The 18977-nt window shown below is 36.6% G+C and overlaps 1 protein-coding gene across 1 annotated transcript in view; it reads right to left on the bottom strand.

Annotated features, from left to right (window-relative positions):
- Positions 1-2002: 2002 nt before the first annotated feature.
- Positions 2003-18977, bottom strand: part of LOC150106344 (ATP-dependent DNA helicase DDX11) — a 47284-nt gene continuing 30309 nt past the window's right edge. The window contains exon 2 of the mRNA XM_090392384.1: positions 2003-5288. Within this exon, the coding sequence (XP_090248510.1) occupies positions 2609-5266 (2658 nt within the window). The 5' untranslated portion in view covers positions 5267-5288 and the 3' untranslated portion in view covers positions 2003-2608. The remainder of the gene's footprint in view (positions 5289-18977) is intronic.

Below are 18977 nucleotides of genomic sequence, written 5' to 3'. Positions count from 1 at the left end.
ATAAGACAGAAGAACTGCTAATACTAAAAAACAACAACTAATGAGCATAGGATTCCGAAAGTGCGGATAATCCCGATAATGATCGGATGTTATGTATACTGAGTCTCAGTAAACAAAATAAAATTCTTGGAAAATGGAGTGAAATATACACAAACCAGAGAAATACACATAACATGTGCAACAAATTTTACGAGATGATTTGCTGCTCCATCAAACCATATTTATTCCTGCAACATTCTCTCTCTCTCTCTTTTCATAAGTTTTTTTTTAATTATGCCATCATAAATTCACTTATTCATGTTTAGATTTTATAGGTTTGTGCTATTCACTCTACCCAGAAACTTATAGGACACACATATCACAAATGATAATTATTAATAATTCGTTTACCATTAAAGTGTTTGTTTCTACTCACACTTATTCTTTCCTATTCTTACATGTCTTATAAATGATGGTTCATGTATTTTCATCTTTGAGTATTTCAAATATACCAACCAAATATTAGCATTCACCTTCATTGTTGTTTTCTAATAAATCCTAAAACAGATTGTTCCCCCACTCTACGCAGAAGTATTCAAAAATTATTCTGCAATTAATTGCATTGGACCAATTAAGACAAGCACTGATGCATTATGCACTCTCAAAACTTTCATACATCAATAAAAATGCAATCACATAGTCATGGACATCGGGGGAGGGGGGGGCACACTTCCCCCTGGGATCAAGTAAAAAAATTCCACAAATTATAATCGTAAAAGTGATTGAGATATGTAATCTCACACCATCGACCCTGGGACACTTTGTCTTAATTCTATTATAGGTTTGCCTGTTTCAGCCCACGATGGGTACCTATAGAACACGTTTTATTGCAGCAATAAAACACTTGTTCCTGCTTTTCGTTCATCTTTTTCTGATTTGTGAAAAAAATGCTTATTACTGTTGTGAACAGAAACCAGTTCATGTCTGTGTCTAGTGAGTCACTGAGTGAAGTGTGAATTGTAAATTTATAGTGAAGCAAATTTAAACAGAAATATACATTTTTAAAAAGGTAAGTGTATGTAATTTAATATTATTTTACTTGTTAGTTTTATGATTTACTTGCTTTTAAACTGAAATAATTTAATTTAGGATTAATTAGTCGATTTTTAATAAAATATGCCGATTAATTTTTTTATATATGAAATTGTGCTAAAAACTGTATTAATTCTGAATACTTTTTTCCCAAGAATTAAAGATCATTAAAATTGATGTGAAATGAAAATAATGTATTTATAATTTACATCAACAAACAATTACATCAAAAAATGCCAGATGTTTATTGATGCAATTATTTAATTAAAGCAATAATTATAAAAATTTATTGATGTAATTATTTGTCTCCAAGTTTGCCCCCCCTGAGAATTTTCTGTGGACGCAAGCACATGCATACGGTCAAATTGACATGAAATTTGTAGCTCTGGTTGCATAATCCATACGACAGCACACCCAACTGAAATGGGCATGCAACGCCACTGATATATATGTGTGGGTTTGTTACATTGCACAAATCCTTAATTTTACCATATCTAACCACTGTACACAGATTTAGTCGTCTAGTTTATTACAGTCATGTAGATATTTGTAGTGTCTAAAGAACAGTGAAGAGTGAACTCTGTTATGAGTGACAGATTAAAAGAATGCCATCTTTTAATGCTGACTGTAAGAACAGATTAAAAGAATGCCATCCATTAAGCCTAGTAGAGAGAGAGGAGGAAAGGAAGGATGTGACATAAATGTGTAAGTCATCAAGAGATTATTCATGTGGTTGGGCAGAACACCAGTCCTATATATTGAAGATTTGCAGAAAAGAATCACAAGAGGAATGCACTGCTGGAGAGTGAGTGGTATGGAAAGAATGACTTCAAGATGATATGATGTCCAGTGCAATGAATCATGTAACTTAGTGTAATTTTAAGAAATATATGGTACATTGATAATTTTTCATAAAGAAACAATGGTCATATTCAATGAGAATATTTTCAGTTTTATTAATCCCCAAGATTTATAAAACTACTTCTTAAAACATTTAGAATTAAGAAATTAATTTACTGTAGGCACTATATTATCTATAAGAAAAACATAATACATCCCTACAAATAAACATTAAATGATTACATTTTCAATAATAATAACTGTATTACAGATGTTGGTGCAAAACAATTCTCAGACAGAGCAAACTGAAGATTAGCAATACTAAATTATTTGTTTATATACAGTATATAAGTAAGGTAAAATTGCTTAACAATTAACTATTAAGATACGACAATGATTTTCACATGCTTTGATTGGTCCTTTTGTTATTAAAATAATCTTTAAGTTGCACTTTGCAATGAACTATCAGTAGTTAGTTTAGTTGTTTTTTTTTTTCCTCATGAAAAAAAGACAGATTAGAGAAAATGCAGATACCCAACAAGGAAGAGCCTTTTTCACAATTCTTTTTGATATCTGTAATCTACTAGAACAATAGTAGCATAATCATTTTTGTGGCAAATGATTTTCACATGCTTTGGTTGATCCTTTTGTTATTAAAATAATCTTAAAGTTGCACTTTGCAATGAACTATCAGTAGTTAGGCTGTTGTTTTTTTCCTCATGAAAAAACGACGGATTAGAGAAAATGCAGATCCAAAATGTGTGCCAATTTCAAGTTTTGAAGATATCCAACAAGGAAGAGCCTTTTTCACAGATTCTTTTTGATATCTGTAATCTACTAGAACAATAGTAGCATAATCATTTTTGTGGCGAATAGCTCTTCCTATTGACTGATTCACTGCTTTCATACATAGATTTTCATAATATGTTTGCCCAGGCAATTTATCATTCTCCTGAGCTCTAGTGGTTGAATTTAAATACAACATTTTTTCTTTTAGTTCTGGTGAATTAATATTAGGATATGGTAAGCCGATCATTACAATACATCGACCTAAGTCATCAGAAAAATTAATGCCTTCACTCATTTTGCCACCTACAATGCTCATTAGAAGTGCACCATTGCACTGTGATTTATCCGGAGTAACTCCCACTGCTTTTGAATATTCCCTGAGAACATCTTCTACTTCATTTGATTTCTGTGGTTCACGAAACAATACCTTTTTATTACTGAGGGTCCTAATTATCCCACTCTTTTCCCAGTAGGTATATACAACTCGCTCATACTCATAAGATGGGAAAAAACACACTATACCTCCATGAATAACTGTGCTAAGGTTAACCAAGACTCGACCAAGTTCATCAAGAGTTTCTGGTGAATTACGATTCTGAAATGTAAAATCTAATATTTTTCCAGTGGGTCCACAGGAAAGGGCTATAGCTAGGAGGTGGTCAGGAGGGATCACATGTCCACATGAGAACTGAACAATTCTGTCTGCACTAGCACCAGCTGGTATAATTAACTGGTTAACAAATTCTGATGTAGGCTGCATTGTACCACCAGCAAGAACAACTGCTCTTGAGTACTGAACAATATCTTGAAATTGTAATGCTGGATTTAAAAGAAGAAATTTAAGTGAAGATTTCTGTAGAGTACCATGTTTAATGCATAGAATCCTTCCATCATTACTTGGATTTGTTAATACTTGGAAGAACTCCTGAAGCACCATAAAGTTTGAAGACAACTCTTCATCATAGTCATTCCCTGAATTTAACTCTGTCTGTGATGCACTAATTTGATTATCACTGGACAATTTATATAAAAAATCAGAAAGTGATGACCTTTTATTTTCATCTGACTTGTTTTTGATAGAAACCTGATATTTTCCAATAAACTCATGCAGTTTTTGTCCTATTTTACTCTTTTCACAATACTTGATTATTTTAAACAAATTGAGATTATCAGTTCCGGTAGATGAGAGAAAATCATTAATCAAGCACATGGTTACTTCCATCTGGACGGAGGTTTTATGAGCCAAAATAGAATCCTCTTTACCACCAAGATATTTAATAAATGATGATATAATGTAGAGTATTTGATTTATATACATAAGGTTCTTAGGATGGAGTTTTGTATGATATTTTTGTTGATACTGCTTCAGTTGTGTATAAGAGCCAATGAGGTGAGATCCACTTAAATAAGCACTATGAACACTACTGATAGCCTCTAATAAGTTATGTGCCTCATCTATTATCACAATATTGTTTTTTAGATTAATTCCATATGTCTGTCTTGTATTTTTGTGCAACAAAATATTATATGGCAGAACAACTAATTCAGCTTCTGGCATGCTGTACCGTGTGCTGTAATATGGACAAGCTTTTAGCTGTTTTCCAAGAGATGCAGTTTGTTCAATGTCTCTGATTTCAACTAGGATGTTATCTCGCATTTCAAGCATATGATGCATCTTGTAGTAAGAACACTCATTAACTGCCAGTTTTCTTCCTTTCTTCACACCCTTGTATTCTGATATGCCAGAAGCTTTACTAGTGCATTTTGCTTGCTGCAAATCTAAACATTTTTCATTTATACGATTTAAGTTTTTTAATTTCAGAACATTTTCATTAATGCAAAGATTCTGCCGTGAAGCTAGAGAAACAACCCTAATGTTATTAAATGGGCTTCTTTGCACTTCTTTTACAAACTGTGACAGCTGTGTATGGGTTCTGCTACAATAAAAGATTTTAGTTAATCCATTTTTATCTTCAAGATCCTTATTTAATTCTTCATCACTAACATATTCTTCAAGAATATCCTCGTCACTGTAGCTATCACTTCCTATACTATCACCTATATGAGTTTTATTTTTATCATCTTTCATATATTTGTGATGTTTAAATTTTCTACCAAATATTTCATCATCAAAATCATCAATTACTTGTTTTCTCTTCACCCTACTCTTAATATCTTCCAGCCTTTTTTCATATTTCTTTATGAGATTGTATTCTACTTGCATCTCATGCAATTTCTCTGTATGTTCTTTGTTTTTGGCATAAGATGCAATCCAATCAGACTGTGAAGTGTTACCCTCATCAAAAGTGTCACCATCTTTTGAAATGCACTGAGATATTTTTTTTTCAAGTTCAAGTTTTTGATTTTCACAGAAATCTTGTAGCCAAAGTAATGATCCACAGATCAGACTCATTGACTTGCCTGTTCCTGTAGGACTTTCAAAAATTCCTATTTTGCCATCATCCAAAACTTTGTATAAATGCTTCATGAAATCAACCTGCACATTATATGGTGGAAAAGGAAATGGGAATTCTTCTGGAAGTGAATGTAGTTGATTATCATCCATCTCACTGATATGGTCTCAATACCTGTATCAAAAACCACAATATATATAGTCTATATTATTATACATGAAAATTTTCATGCTTATGGTGTTATTCATATAATTTTGAAGGTAAATGATACAGGGAAAAATAATGGAATTGACAAAAAAAATATTCTCCATTTAAAAAAAATCTGAATAAGAAAGAATGATAAGTTAAAAACATCCAACAACTGGAGATATAAATTTTAAGTGCTAGTAAGGGCTTCTGAAAATTTCAGCAATGCGCTAAAATTATGTTTTGGGTTATTCAGTTATTTAACAATTGCTGTAAAGCCTCAAAAAACAGCACAATGCTGAACTTTTTCAGAACTCTTATAGGCACTTTTTTTTCAGTTGGTTTAAACTCATTCCTTTATTATTATTATTCAGGGCTTCTACAGAGTCATGAGACTCATTATGGAAGTCTATCGTATTATTCAAACTCATTTACTGTCTGTATTCTCAAGCAATGTGAAGTCCGTGCACTTGTCAATTTCCATGCAAAACTGCTACTTGCTCTCACACTTCATTTCCTTGCAACTTACAGGGATGGCTCTTGCTTCTTTCCTTTGTTCCATTACTTGAAAAATCTCTTCCACATCCATCCAGTAAATACGTTTCAGCAGCTTTAACCGTCTCAATCATATTACCCCTCTGTCTTTTCTTTAACAAATTCTGAGAATTACCAGACCTCAATCTATCCTCATTGCCAATACTCCACAGTCCTGAAATAATGTTATTCATTTTTCTTCTCTCTTTAGTTTCTTCATTCTCTCCAAATCTGAGTGACAGATATGACCACAGTAATCCAGATGTATGATTTAAACCCTCATACAATGTTACTACCATTGTATGAGGGCTTAAGGATAATACTAAAACAGATTAGAATGGTACCACCATTCTAATCTGTTTTAGTATTATCCTTCTTAGTATTGCAGAAATTCTCTGAGCTACTGCTGCAACACAACCTTTGAAGTATGTCCTATGAACTTTAGATTTCTATCTATCTATCTTGAGATAAGTGATTTTGGGATAGATAGAAACCTCCTCTACTTTCCCCAATAGCATTTCACCAACAGGATATGCAGCTGCCATCTGTGGATCCCAAAGTTCAAAACTTTATGCTTAACTTTGTTAAGTTTCTTCACAGCTCAACTGGAAGAATGACATGACAATGAGAGTTTTGATTGGAAAAGACCTAGATATGATTCTCATTATGATGAGAGAAATCTTTATATGGACTTTTTTTTCACAACTGAAGGTGAGTTAAACTGAACTCTGAGGTAAGGATTCTGCACATAGGCAAATCAGCCAAGAAACAAACACAATTTAAAGACAAAAAATACCACTGTGAACAATAGAAAGCAGCGTGTCATGATATATGGATGGACACATATATAGTAAAGAAGGTGGATTGTGTAGAGCAGTGCTTCCCAAAGTTCTGGATGTCAGGGCCCGCTTTGGAAAAATTAAAATATTTCACGCCCCCCCTCTCCCTAAAAAAAAAATCGTAATATAGACATATATTATCATAATATTTATTGTATTTATATTCAGTACAAAATCATACACAGTGATTATTGCAAAAATCAAATGCAAATATTATATTTTTAGCATCTTACATATTTGACATATTATCATTATTATTATTATTATTATTCAGGCCTCCAAGGAGTCAAAAGACTCATCGAGGGAGGTCCTTCCTAAGACATAAAGTCTGTCAAGACTCATCGAGGGGAGGTCCCCCCCTGAGAAACACAAAGTTTATCATACCACTCTTTAAACTCACTGACCGTTCTCGCTCCCACCACTCCATCAGGCAATGCATTCCACGGCTCAACCACCCTCCACACAAAGAAACCACTCCTTACCCTCTTGCTCACAGTTTCCTTTCGTAACTTCCAGGGATGGCCTCTTGTCATCACTCCTTCCCGCTGATCAACCAAGCGAAAGAACTCCCCAGTGTCAACCCTGTAACCACCTTTCAACAATATAAAAGTCTCAATCAAATCACCTCTCCTTCTTCTATCCGTCAAACTCTGCAGGTCCACATTCCCTCAGCCGATCCTCATAACTATCCTTGTACAGTCCTGAAACCATCTTTGTCATCCGTCTTTGTATCCTTTCCACAGTTAATTTATCCCCTTCAAATCCTGGGGACCAAATCTGAGAACAATAGTCCAAGTGTGGTCTGATCAGAGACTTATACAACGGAATGATAACCCTCTTATCTCTGCAGGTCAGTGTCCTTCTCATAATAGCAATCCTCTGTGTTACCTTCACCACCTTTGCAATATGTCCCCTAAACTTCATGTTTCTATCAATCATCAACCCCAGATCTCTTGTCTCCCCTACTTCCTCCAGTATAACTCCTCCCATAGAGTATGCAGCATCCCAACGATGTTTCCAAAACCTCAAGACCTTACATTTTGCTGCATTAAACTGACACCCCCATTCATTTGCCCATCTATCTAGCTTATTTAAATCCTCTTGCAGGGCTACCACATCTGCACTATTACTAATAATCCTTCCCAGCTTCGCATCATCCGCAAACAACTGAATATCCCCCTGCAATCCACTGGCTATGTCATTGATATAAAGGTTAAACAATATAGGTCCTAGTACTGAGCCCTGTGGGACCCCACTTGTAACCCTCTGCCTCCTGGAAACTGCTCCACCATACACAACTCTCTGATACCTATCAGACAGCCAATCCTGAATCCAGTTGACCAATCTGACATCCAGACCCATGTGCTGCAACTTAAATATCAGCTTATCATGTGGCACCCTGTCAAATGCCTTCGCCAAGTCTAAGAAAATTGCAGCATATGCCTTTCCCTCATCTAATGTTCTTGTAACTTTATTATAAAAGGCTAGCATATTGCTAAAACAAGAGCGTCCTTTCACAAATCCATGTTGATTCTCACAGATAACATTACCCTCATCTGCCCAATGCTGTACACGGTCCCTCACTACTTTCTCCAAGATATTAACTACTGATGACACACAGACTGGCCTATAATTAGACACTTCTAGTCTGTTACCACCCTTATGCAATGGTACTATCTTACCTTCCTTCCATTCCCTGGGCACCTTTGCCAAAGCCAGACTTTCATTGAAAAGCCACGTTAAAGGTACTGTCAATTCCCTAGCACATTCTCTCAAAACTCGTGGCGAAATACCATCCAGTCCCACAGCTTTACTGACATCCAGAGTACTCAGTATCTGAAACACACTCTCCTCCTGTACCAGTCCTATCCCTCTAGCATTAAAACTGACTCCTCTAGGATGAAATACTCCAATAAAGTGTTCATTGAACAATTCCACTATGTCCTCTGCATCAGTCACTCTATTCCCATTTTTATCCCACAATATCATTCTTCCACAGTCATTTCTCCTCCTACTGGCCACATAGCTAAAAAATTCCCTAGGATTTTCTTTGGATCTTAGGGCCAATCTCCTCTCATATTCCAATTTCGCTTTCCTTACCACACTAGTCACTCTTCTGGCCTGTGTCTTATATTCCTCATGCATCTCTTCACCTGTCTCCTTATATCTCTTCCATAGCCTCTTTTTCACATGCAATTCCTGTTTAATATTGTTTGTCATCCACTTCACTCCAAATTGCGTCCTCTTCTTCACTCGTGGTATACAACTTACCATTGCTGATAACAAATATTCTTTCACAATTTCCCACGCACTGGTGATATCCCGGCCTTCCAATTCCTCCCTCCATGAAACTTCCCGAAGTTGACGTCTAAGACTATTATAATCACCTGCCTTATAATTCCACATAAGTTCCCGTCTCTTTGATACTCCTGCATGTCTATTCATTTTCCAAGTCAACACCATATGGTCACTCTCTCCAACTGGTGGGAAAGACGTCAACTCAGTTATTATCAGCTCTTCTGATGCTATAACCAAATCCAAAATTTTTGAACCTCTTGTTCCCTCTGTTACATGTTGCCTAAGACATTTGTCCCTCAAGAATTCTAGAAATTCCATTCCCCTATTGTTATATGCATCTTCCTCTCTCCAATTTATACTACTGAAGTTAAAATCTCCCATAACAATCATTCTTCTTGCACTTGCCAAACTTAGCTGTCTAAACATCTCCTGGTCCCCATCCTCTGTGCTCCTGGGTCTGTAGCAACACCCTACTAAATATCCTGTCTTGCCTACCTCTACCTCACACCATACGCTCTCAAAATCATTTGTCTCACTTCCTTCCAAATTCTCCACTCTTAGAGGACATAGGTCATCACTTATCATAAGCAGCACCCCACCACCACGTTTTCCCCTCCTATCCTGACGAAAAATGCTATACCCAGCGACTTCTATTCCTGTTTTTATATCCCCTTCTGTCAACCACGTCTCAGTGATCGCAATAATTTTTGGCCAGGCTGATGCTATCTGCGCCACCAATTCCTCTCCCTTATTCCGGATACTCCTGGCATTAGTATACAGCATATAAATGCCATTGTTTCTATACCCAGCATTATCCCTTCTAGACTCCACTGGGCTCAGTGTTACCTGACATTGTCTCCCTTCTCCCAAGTATCCATTCCCACAAGAGGCCACCCCTGCTATCATCCTCCCTGGGACACACTGACTCGTTCAGAACAGCAATCTCTCCAGATGCCTACGTCCTTCCTCATTCAAATGTAAACGGTCTCTCGCATACAACTCCTCTCTTTCCTCAAACGCACTCCAAGCATCCACATATACCAGTTCTCTCTTGTCACACATTCTTGCTATTATGCCATTCAACATCACCGCTCTTCTGCTCAGCTCATCATCATACCTAGGCAACACGCACACTATTTTTCCTCTCTCTGTCTTCTTCCGTACAGTCTCAAGCAAAAATCTCATATCTCTCGCTGCCCGACTTACATTACCACTCAAGTCATTCGTTCCTACCATCACAATCATCTCATCCACCCTTTCACCTCTCTTAATTGCCATAGCCACCCTTTCTATTGTTCCTCCTGGCAAACACTCCTCACGCATCCTATCTTGAACACCACGGATCATTGAGTCGCCATACATTATACCTCTTACCATTCCCTCGCTCCTATTGTTTCCATTCTCTCCTCTTCTTTCATTCCCATACCTCTCTCTTCTACTGTTTCCATTCTCTCCTCTTCTAGCACTCCCATACATCTCTCTCATTCTCTCTCTCCTACTGTTTCCATTTTCTCCACTTCTAGCACTTCCATATCCCTCTCTCATTCTGTCTCTCCTACTACTGTTTCCATCCACTCGTCTTCTAGCATTCCCATACCTCTCTCTCATTCCATCTCTCCTACCGTTTCCATTCTCTCCTCTTCTAGCACTTCCATATCTCTCTCATTCCGTCTCTCCTACTGTTTCCATCCTCTCATCTGCTAGCATTCCCATACCTCTCTCTCATTCCCTCTCTTCTACTGTTTCCATTCTCTCCTCTTCTACTGTTTCCATTCTCTCCTCTTCTAGCACTCCCATACCTCTCACTGATACTCCCTAAATTCTCTCTCTCTCCTACTCTGATTCACCTTGCATTTATCTCTTCCATTCTCCTAATCTTATCTTTCATACTTCTGCTCTCATTCACAAGACATTCCACCTCCTCTTTCAACTCATCTATCTCCCTCTGCAGGTCAGTCACTCTTAATCTAAATTCACTCTCCCAAACAAAACCATCTCCTAAACTTCCACAGTCACTCACACCTTCCACACTATCAACTATTATTTTCTCATTCTCTCCTATCATAATACTTGTCTTCCTACATTCATTCCCCATTCCTGGAGCAACAAAGTCGGATATCGATATATCTAATGTATTTATTTCCTCCAACTGCCTGCATTTTGCGCACATACGCTCTCCACTCTCTTTAACAAGCCACATATGTAATTCCCGAGACACATACATGCCGCAAGTACTGCATGCCACAAAGTCCCTTATGATATTGCTAATAATTGAGTTCTTAAATGGCGGAGGACTTGGCGTTACGCCACTTGCTACTGCTGCTGAATCCACCATCATTCCTTACTGCCAAGTAGCGTAATCTTTAATAATTATTCAATTAATAAATAATAGGGAAAAAAAGTACAAACATCAGAACATTAAAGTACTAAATATAATTAAATAAAATGAAATATAACTAAATACAGTAACTTAGCATCGTTTTGTCTTCCACCGTTACGCGTTCGATTCCGACGGTACCAAAATATATTATATCGCGACAGCAACTAACTTCCAAAAAACAACCACTGAAGTACACTCGTATTCATAGACATAGCGCATTATCTCATATTTTTATATAGATAGATATATTGTCATCGTACATTTGCAGTACAAGCACATGAAATGTAAAACTATTAGTAATAAAGAAAGAATTAAAAACATAAAGGAAGTTTAATAACAATTTAATGTGATGGATGTGTTTCAATACTGCTACACAAAAAGTCAATAACAGGTGAAATATTTGAAACTGCAATTCTTAGATTTCTGCTTTGAAATGAAACTTATAAAAATAAGCATACATTTACTAATATTCATTAAGTGCCGAAATATGCAGGAAGCAAAATTTGTGAACCAGCACCAATGTATGATTTTTTTTCCATTAAAATATAAAAATTACTAAATCATTTAAGGAATTGACAACGTAGATATGAATATAAATTAAATTACACTTTAATAAATATTTCCGATATTTCAGCAATATCACGTTGCCATTTTCAAAAGGAACTTACAAAAAAGGCACTACAACACGGTAACTGAGAATGAAGTGATGAAGTTATTGTTCTCCTAAAAGTCCTGATGGTGGCCCCTAGCAGGCTAAATAGGTGTTCTTGGCCATTGGGCTGAAGGTCTGCTGATGTAACCTCCCAAATTTGAGGCAGTCTCATACAACCAAATTTGTTGAGGTTTGGAGAATTTCTTAGGGCTGAGGCTGATTCCATAAATAGTCTTTCGAATTTGTATTTGCTACGGTCTATTACTGTAGCTTTCTTCCACCGTATTCTGTGGCGTGTATCCAGAGCATGGTCTGCAAGACCAGAATGGCTGTACTTGAGAAAACGGATGTAGTCCTTGTGTTCCGAAATTCTGATATTCACTGTCCTGCCAGTTTAGCCAAAGTAAGACAGTTTACAGCTGCAAGGGACCTGGTATACACCAGGTAGGTCTAGGGGAAGTGGTTGGTCTTGAGTGGGACTTGAGTTGGTAAAGTTTCATAATGGGACTTCAGAGCTAATCCAAGCTAAATTTTCTATTGATATCTCAGCCCCATTTCAGTTCATAATGAACTCAGGCTATTTCGTTTGGCAGGGAAAATTCTACAAACAAATAGAGGGAACAACCATGGGTTCAATACTCTCCCCACCCTTGGCAAATTTCTTTATGGAGACCTTTGAAGAAAAAGCCATAGCCTCTGCCCCACCAAAACCAACCATATGGCAACGCGATGTTGATGATGTGTTTGCTATTTGGCCACATGGCTATGATATACTCCTCTCCATCTTAACACACTTAAATAACCAACACCCCAGAATCAAATTCACCCTGGAAAAAGAGGAAAACAACAGCCTCCCTTTCCTACACACTAGTCACCCAGCAGCCTGATGGAACCTTGGTTTTCTCAGTTTATAGAAAACCCACCTATACAGGCAGGTACATTCACCAACAATCACCCCCCCCACACACACACACAACAATATGGAGTGGTGAAAACACTATACAACAGGGCTAAACTAATCTGTTCTAACGACATAGTCCTAAACGCTGAACTAAATCATATCCCCCAACACTTTCTCAGCCAATGTCTACCCCCCCCCCAAAAAAAAATCGACACCTACAAGCCACAACCCCCCCCCCTCCACAACAAGGATTACTCTAAATCCATCACCATTCCCTACATCCGAGGCACCTCGGAAAAAATTACCAAAATCCTAAAAAAAAAAAAAAAAACATGATTTGACCTCCTGTTACAGACCATATAGAAAATTGGCATCTCTTATCCGCTCCACTAAAGACCAACCACTTCCCCTAGACCTACCCGGTGTATACCAGGTCCCTTGCAGCTGTAAACTGTCTTACTTTGGCTAAACAGGCAGGACAGCAAATATCAGAATTTCAGAACACAAGGACTACATCCGTTTTCACAAGTACAGCCATTCTGGTCTTGCAGACCATCCTCTGGATACACACCACAGAATACGGTGGAAGAAAGCTACAATAATAGACCATAGCAAATACAAATTCTAAAGACTATTTATGGAATCAGCCTCACCCCTAAGAAACTCTCCAAACCCACAAATTTGGCTGTATGAGACTGCCTTAAATTTGGGAGGCTTACAGCAGCAGACCTTCAGTCCAACGGCCAAGAACACCTACTTAGCCCACTGCGGGGCACCATCAGGACTTTTAGGAGAACAATAGCTTCATCACTTCATTCTCAGTTACTGTGTTGTAATGCCTGTTTTTTTTTTTGTAAGTTCCTTTTGAAGATGGCAACGTGACGTTGCCGAAATATCGGAAATATTTATTAAAGTGTAATTTAATTTATATTCATATCTGCGTTGTCAATTCCTTAAGTGATTTAGTAATGCATAACCAACATATAAGCTTGTCTACGAAAATATAAAAAATAACAAAAAAGAAATAATAAATAATAAAAATTCAATACGTTTCTTTTAAGATAAAAAAATCTACTTAGTCTTAAAACATTTAAAATTTGTTTTCATTATTTCACGGGGCCCCCCCTCAACAAAACCTATGGCCCCCAAGGGGGGCTGCGGCCCACAGTTTGGGAAGCGCTGGTGTAGAGTGCCTTTCCTTAGAGTGGTCAATAATTTAAATGTAATTTACATTAATAATATTTGAATTTTTAAAATACTATCTGTTAATTTTATTTGTGACTTCATGTTTTTTTTTCATACATTTGAAACAGTATAATTTCGAAACATCAAAATAAATTCATTTTGATTCATCCTATTTGAAGCAGTAATGTTTTAAGAGTAACTCGAACACACAATCAGCTTTATGGCATCGTACATAAACATTAATGCCAGAAGCAAAAGGAATAAAAATGAGTGATCTTGCTACTGCTTGCAGCACCAAAAATGATTGGCATTAGTGAGACTTCGATGATAAATGAGAATATCTTTTCAGGAACAGAATGTGAAGAACTGTGTATTCAGAGAGGATAAGCAAGATAGGAAGGGTTGGAAAATACTGCTAATGACTGCAGAGAAATTAAATTCAAAGGTAGAAATTTCCAATGGCAGTGATGGGTAGCATGAGTAAAAGTAATGGAATCAGGGCTGTCTAGTGCAAGATGGAGGTTAACAGGACAAAATACATAGTCAGGTGTTGCTACAGGTCTCTGGTCATCTGAAGAGGACTGTGAACTGCATAGAAATAAGTGTCACAAATACGAGGTGACCTATCACACTGTGGGTGATTCAAACTAATTCAAACTATGGGGATACAGACTTCGGGGAAAAGAAAAGCATGCATGACGAGAGAAAGGAAATTTGAAGAATTACTGAGGAGTAAATGCCCATTACAGCATATGAAAAGGAGTTCATCATATAACAACAATGAATCTAGCAATGACATTTGAGAAACTGTGTGTAAATCAGGTGACTTATGCCTTTGGCTGGTAAGAGTAGTTATGCAGTTTTGATTTGGGTGGTAAAAGGATACCTTCCTATTTGGAGGAAATGTCAATTAGTCCAACTAGGAAGCAACTGGTGAAGCACCCAATTTGCTTATTGTGGGCCTGAAGTGGCTATTTGCCATATTTGTTTCTCAGAGCAGGGATTCTACTTCTTCCTCCCCAATCTTCTAACATACCGTGCGAGTGGTCAGAGGGTATTACAGTAAAGCAGTTCTGCAGGATGGCCACTGGACAGCGTAAGGGTCTGAACACATAGTAACACATTTAGGAAGCTTCCTGATCAGCAAGCATATAATCAGCCAGCCTGGTTAGCTGAGTGGTTAGTGTATCCGCTCTCCAGCCAAAAGGCTGAAGGTTTGAATCCTGCTGTGGGCATGGATGTTTGTGATTGTCTGTGAAAATACTAGTGGTGGGCGGAAGATGGCGTTGGTGTAGATGATGGCAGTTGCAGTTTGTTGTAGTTGGTGGATTGAGTGGTGGAGACGGAGAGTTGTAGAGAAGGTACCCTTCCTCGATTAGTCTTATATTATTATTATTATAATAACAACCATACTGCCATCTATGTTGTGAGATCATGCATGAAGGGAGACTGTGTGATGGCATACAAGAGGTACTGCTGAGGTCAAGTTATAGCATGGAGACTGGATGCTGTCCCTATGGGTGATATGTTTAAGAGTTTATCTCTGTCCACAGTGTTTCCCTACTCATTTTTTCTTCATCTTTAAAATAACATGACAGTAAATCTAAATAGTCAGTGGTTAAAATAAAAAACAAATCAACCCCAAAATTCTTTTATAAAATTAAATAACAAAGATCAAACAATTAAAAAAAACTTACAAAAATTGTTCCACATTTACTTTACCACCATTCAAGGTATAAACACCAACCTAAATAATGTGTACCATCCATCACCTGCAGACATCCTGATCTGTTTTTGACCAAACCCCAAATCTCTAACATAACAACTACTGTCCAAATTAAGATTCAGAATTGGATCAATAGCAGCATTCTTTTTGATTGATAGTATGGGTTTGCTAAAGGCAAACGTGTTTCAGCAGTCTACTTATAACAAGGTGACCAACGTACTGGACAAGGTAAATGCATACATATCATAATATTTTGATTTTACAAAACCCTTTTACAGATTGTCATGGGACAAGCTGGTAATTAAATTGGAAAAGATGAGGGGGGAGGATGGAAGATTAGTACACCACACTGGAGATTGGCTGCCTATAAGTGCAAGTGGTGTATGGGGAAGCGATATCCCAGAAGAGGAAAGTATCTACTAATGGGTGACCATAATTTAAAACGTAAAAGATGAGACAGTGTTGGGGGTAAGATTACCTCAAAAAAGTTAAAATTTATTTTCAATGACCTAAAATTCACTATTTCGATGACAAGAACTGTTAATACAAATTGAAACAAAATTAGGTATTTTGTTATTTTACTATTTTAAATGAAATTAAAATTTGTCTATAGCAGCTAATTAAGTAATAAGTGGTAAAATAAAACCATAAATAAAACACAACAAAATATTAAATTGGCATTAACTTTTTAATAAGTGAAATTTAAAGTAAAATCCATTAACAAATACCTCAAAATTTATGTTTTTTTTGCACCTAAGTTCCAGCAGTTTGTTTCTTAGAGTTCTGCTATAGTGGCTAATGAATGCCCTGTGTTGTTTTTGCTTCTTATATACTTTTAAAAGAATGTCTATTTTATAACATTTTTTCTTTATATATGAACCTGTGAAAATCACTGCACTTTAATTCTTTGAAATAAGTTTCTATAATTTGCAAGAGAGATAGTGAAGGGATATCTGGAGGAAGCAACAGATTGTATATACAAGGTTAGGAGAGTTAAATCAGGTAGGAGTTAGAAAAACAACAAAAAAACAGGAAAATGTCACAGAGGGTATATAAGAAGAAAAGTTACCAGCATGGTAAGAAAGGCAAAATCAGATTATGAGGGTAAAAAAAAAAAAAAAAAAGGCTGAACATGCAAAAGGAAATCCTCAAAAGTTCTTTCATTATGTGTCTAGTAAGAAGAAGAATAACCTTAACAAGTGCTAATGGTATTGAGGTGACAAAAGCAGACAAAATTAATTGAATTACTGAGTGACCAGCTTTCAAGGATATATTATCCAAGTGAAATTACTGCTATAATAGGGACTAATGTGACAGAGATGGATAAATTGGAAATTCTTAGAATACTGCAAAAATTCAATGCAATTACAACTGTGAGATTAGATGGGATATCAACTTGTGTTTTACGAGACTGTGCAAGGGAACTGGCAATGCCTCAAAGTAGCCTGTTTAAGTTTCAGTAGAATCACCCTTGCATAAAGGAGATAGGATGCAGCATCAAATTATAGACCAATCAGTATCTCAGGAAAAGTTGGTCAAAGAAAGGATTGATAAGAATATAATGAGGGGACAGTATGGCTTTGTAAAGGGTCAATCATGTCTTAGTAATTTAATTTTTGGATAAAGGTAATGGTTACACAACTGATTTTTGCAAAAGGCATTTGACAGAATACCACATGGAACCCTGTTACACAAATAAGAACAAATAGAGTTGGATATAAAACTGGTTATATGGGTAGAAGCATGGCTGATAGAGGAGCAGAATCTAGGAGAAAGCAGGTGACTAGTGGTGCCACAAGGGAGAGCAAGAAGTTTTGGAAATCTTTTAGTGATTCTAACTCTGGTGTCACTGATGATTAAATGTTATCCGAAAGCACAGTTAGCGGCTTAGCAGAAGTACTTAAAGATTTTAGTAAGAAGTTTCAGACCAAAGTAAAGCATTGCATAGGTCAACCTCAAATGGATGAAGATATTTCTTTGGAAGCAGGATCTAGTATTGCAGCAGATAATTTGACAGTTTGCTCGACACTCCTAAATTAATTTCAGTCACTAATGGGTTTGCTACTCCTGCCAATGTTGATTCAAGTATAACTCAGAATTTTTTTTGACAATGGGCAGTTATTTGTTTCTTCCTTTTATGTACCATCTGAGTCATTAGTATCAAACCTATTTTCTGAGTTCATAGTAGGAAATTCCAACTTTGGTTCTTTGCCATCATCTACTACTAGTTCTTCACATCAAGACACAAGTTTTCAAATAATATATAACAATTCATCTGATACATCTGCAGTTCCAGTTACCAGTAATTGTCGGTTGTACAGGTAGCATTCTGAAGTTGGAAATGCAACCCTAGGTCATTTTGAAGGCTATGATATGAAGGCTTCTATGAAGGCTTCCTCCTTATAAAGCATATCTTTATAAGGAGGAAGTTATGGCAGCAGATTTTTATTTTGGTCTTCATTTCTTTAGACAGATTGAAGAAGAGGGCTGTACCAACTATTTCTCCATTCATTCCCGCTGGTGCTGATTCAACAGTTTCACAAATGGTTAATTCAGAAATAGTCTCTTCTAAAGATAGTGTATCAGTTTCTCACCATTCTTTATCTAGGATTTATTGCTTGGAAAGAAACAAATGGTAAGAGAAGAGATAGAATGCAGAGATGAGAGTACATGGCAAGATTAAGAGGCTGGATATAAGGTTAGTTAATGCTATTACATCAGGTGTGTGAGAGAGATAATCAGGCAGATGAAAGGGGGGAACAAGTCTGAAAGATAGTCAAATGTATGAAAGTGATGTACAAGGTTTGGTGAATAAGACAGAGATGAACAAGAGGGGGGGGGGTCTTGAAAAGTCAAGAGAATATGAAAATGTGTGTAAAGGAGACAATATTATATGGGGATTCATGATAAAATATATATGATGTTAATGTGACTAAATTGTGTTTTCCTGAAGCAAAAATCAATAATTTTTGTTCCAGGAATATTAAGGATATTAATGTTGCTAATATCCTTAACCCCTTAACATACCAATTAAAAATCAGAATTAAATACCAATTAAAAATTCATCATTTGAAAAATAATGATGAATTTGTGCAAACGCAAACAAAATAGCCGATACACAACGTTGGCAACTTTTCTCGGTTGAAAGGAAATAGGCACAAG

The sequence above is a fragment of the Typopeltis vanoorti genome, chromosome 5 (assembly GCF_054136105.1).
Source record: "Typopeltis vanoorti isolate ZY-2024b chromosome 5, IOZ_Tvanoo_1.0, whole genome shotgun sequence".
NCBI classification, from domain to species: Eukaryota; Metazoa; Arthropoda; class Arachnida; order Uropygi; family Thelyphonidae; genus Typopeltis; species Typopeltis vanoorti.
The sequence above is the reverse complement of the archived record's forward strand: the minus strand, read 5'-3'. Positions and strand labels throughout refer to the sequence as shown.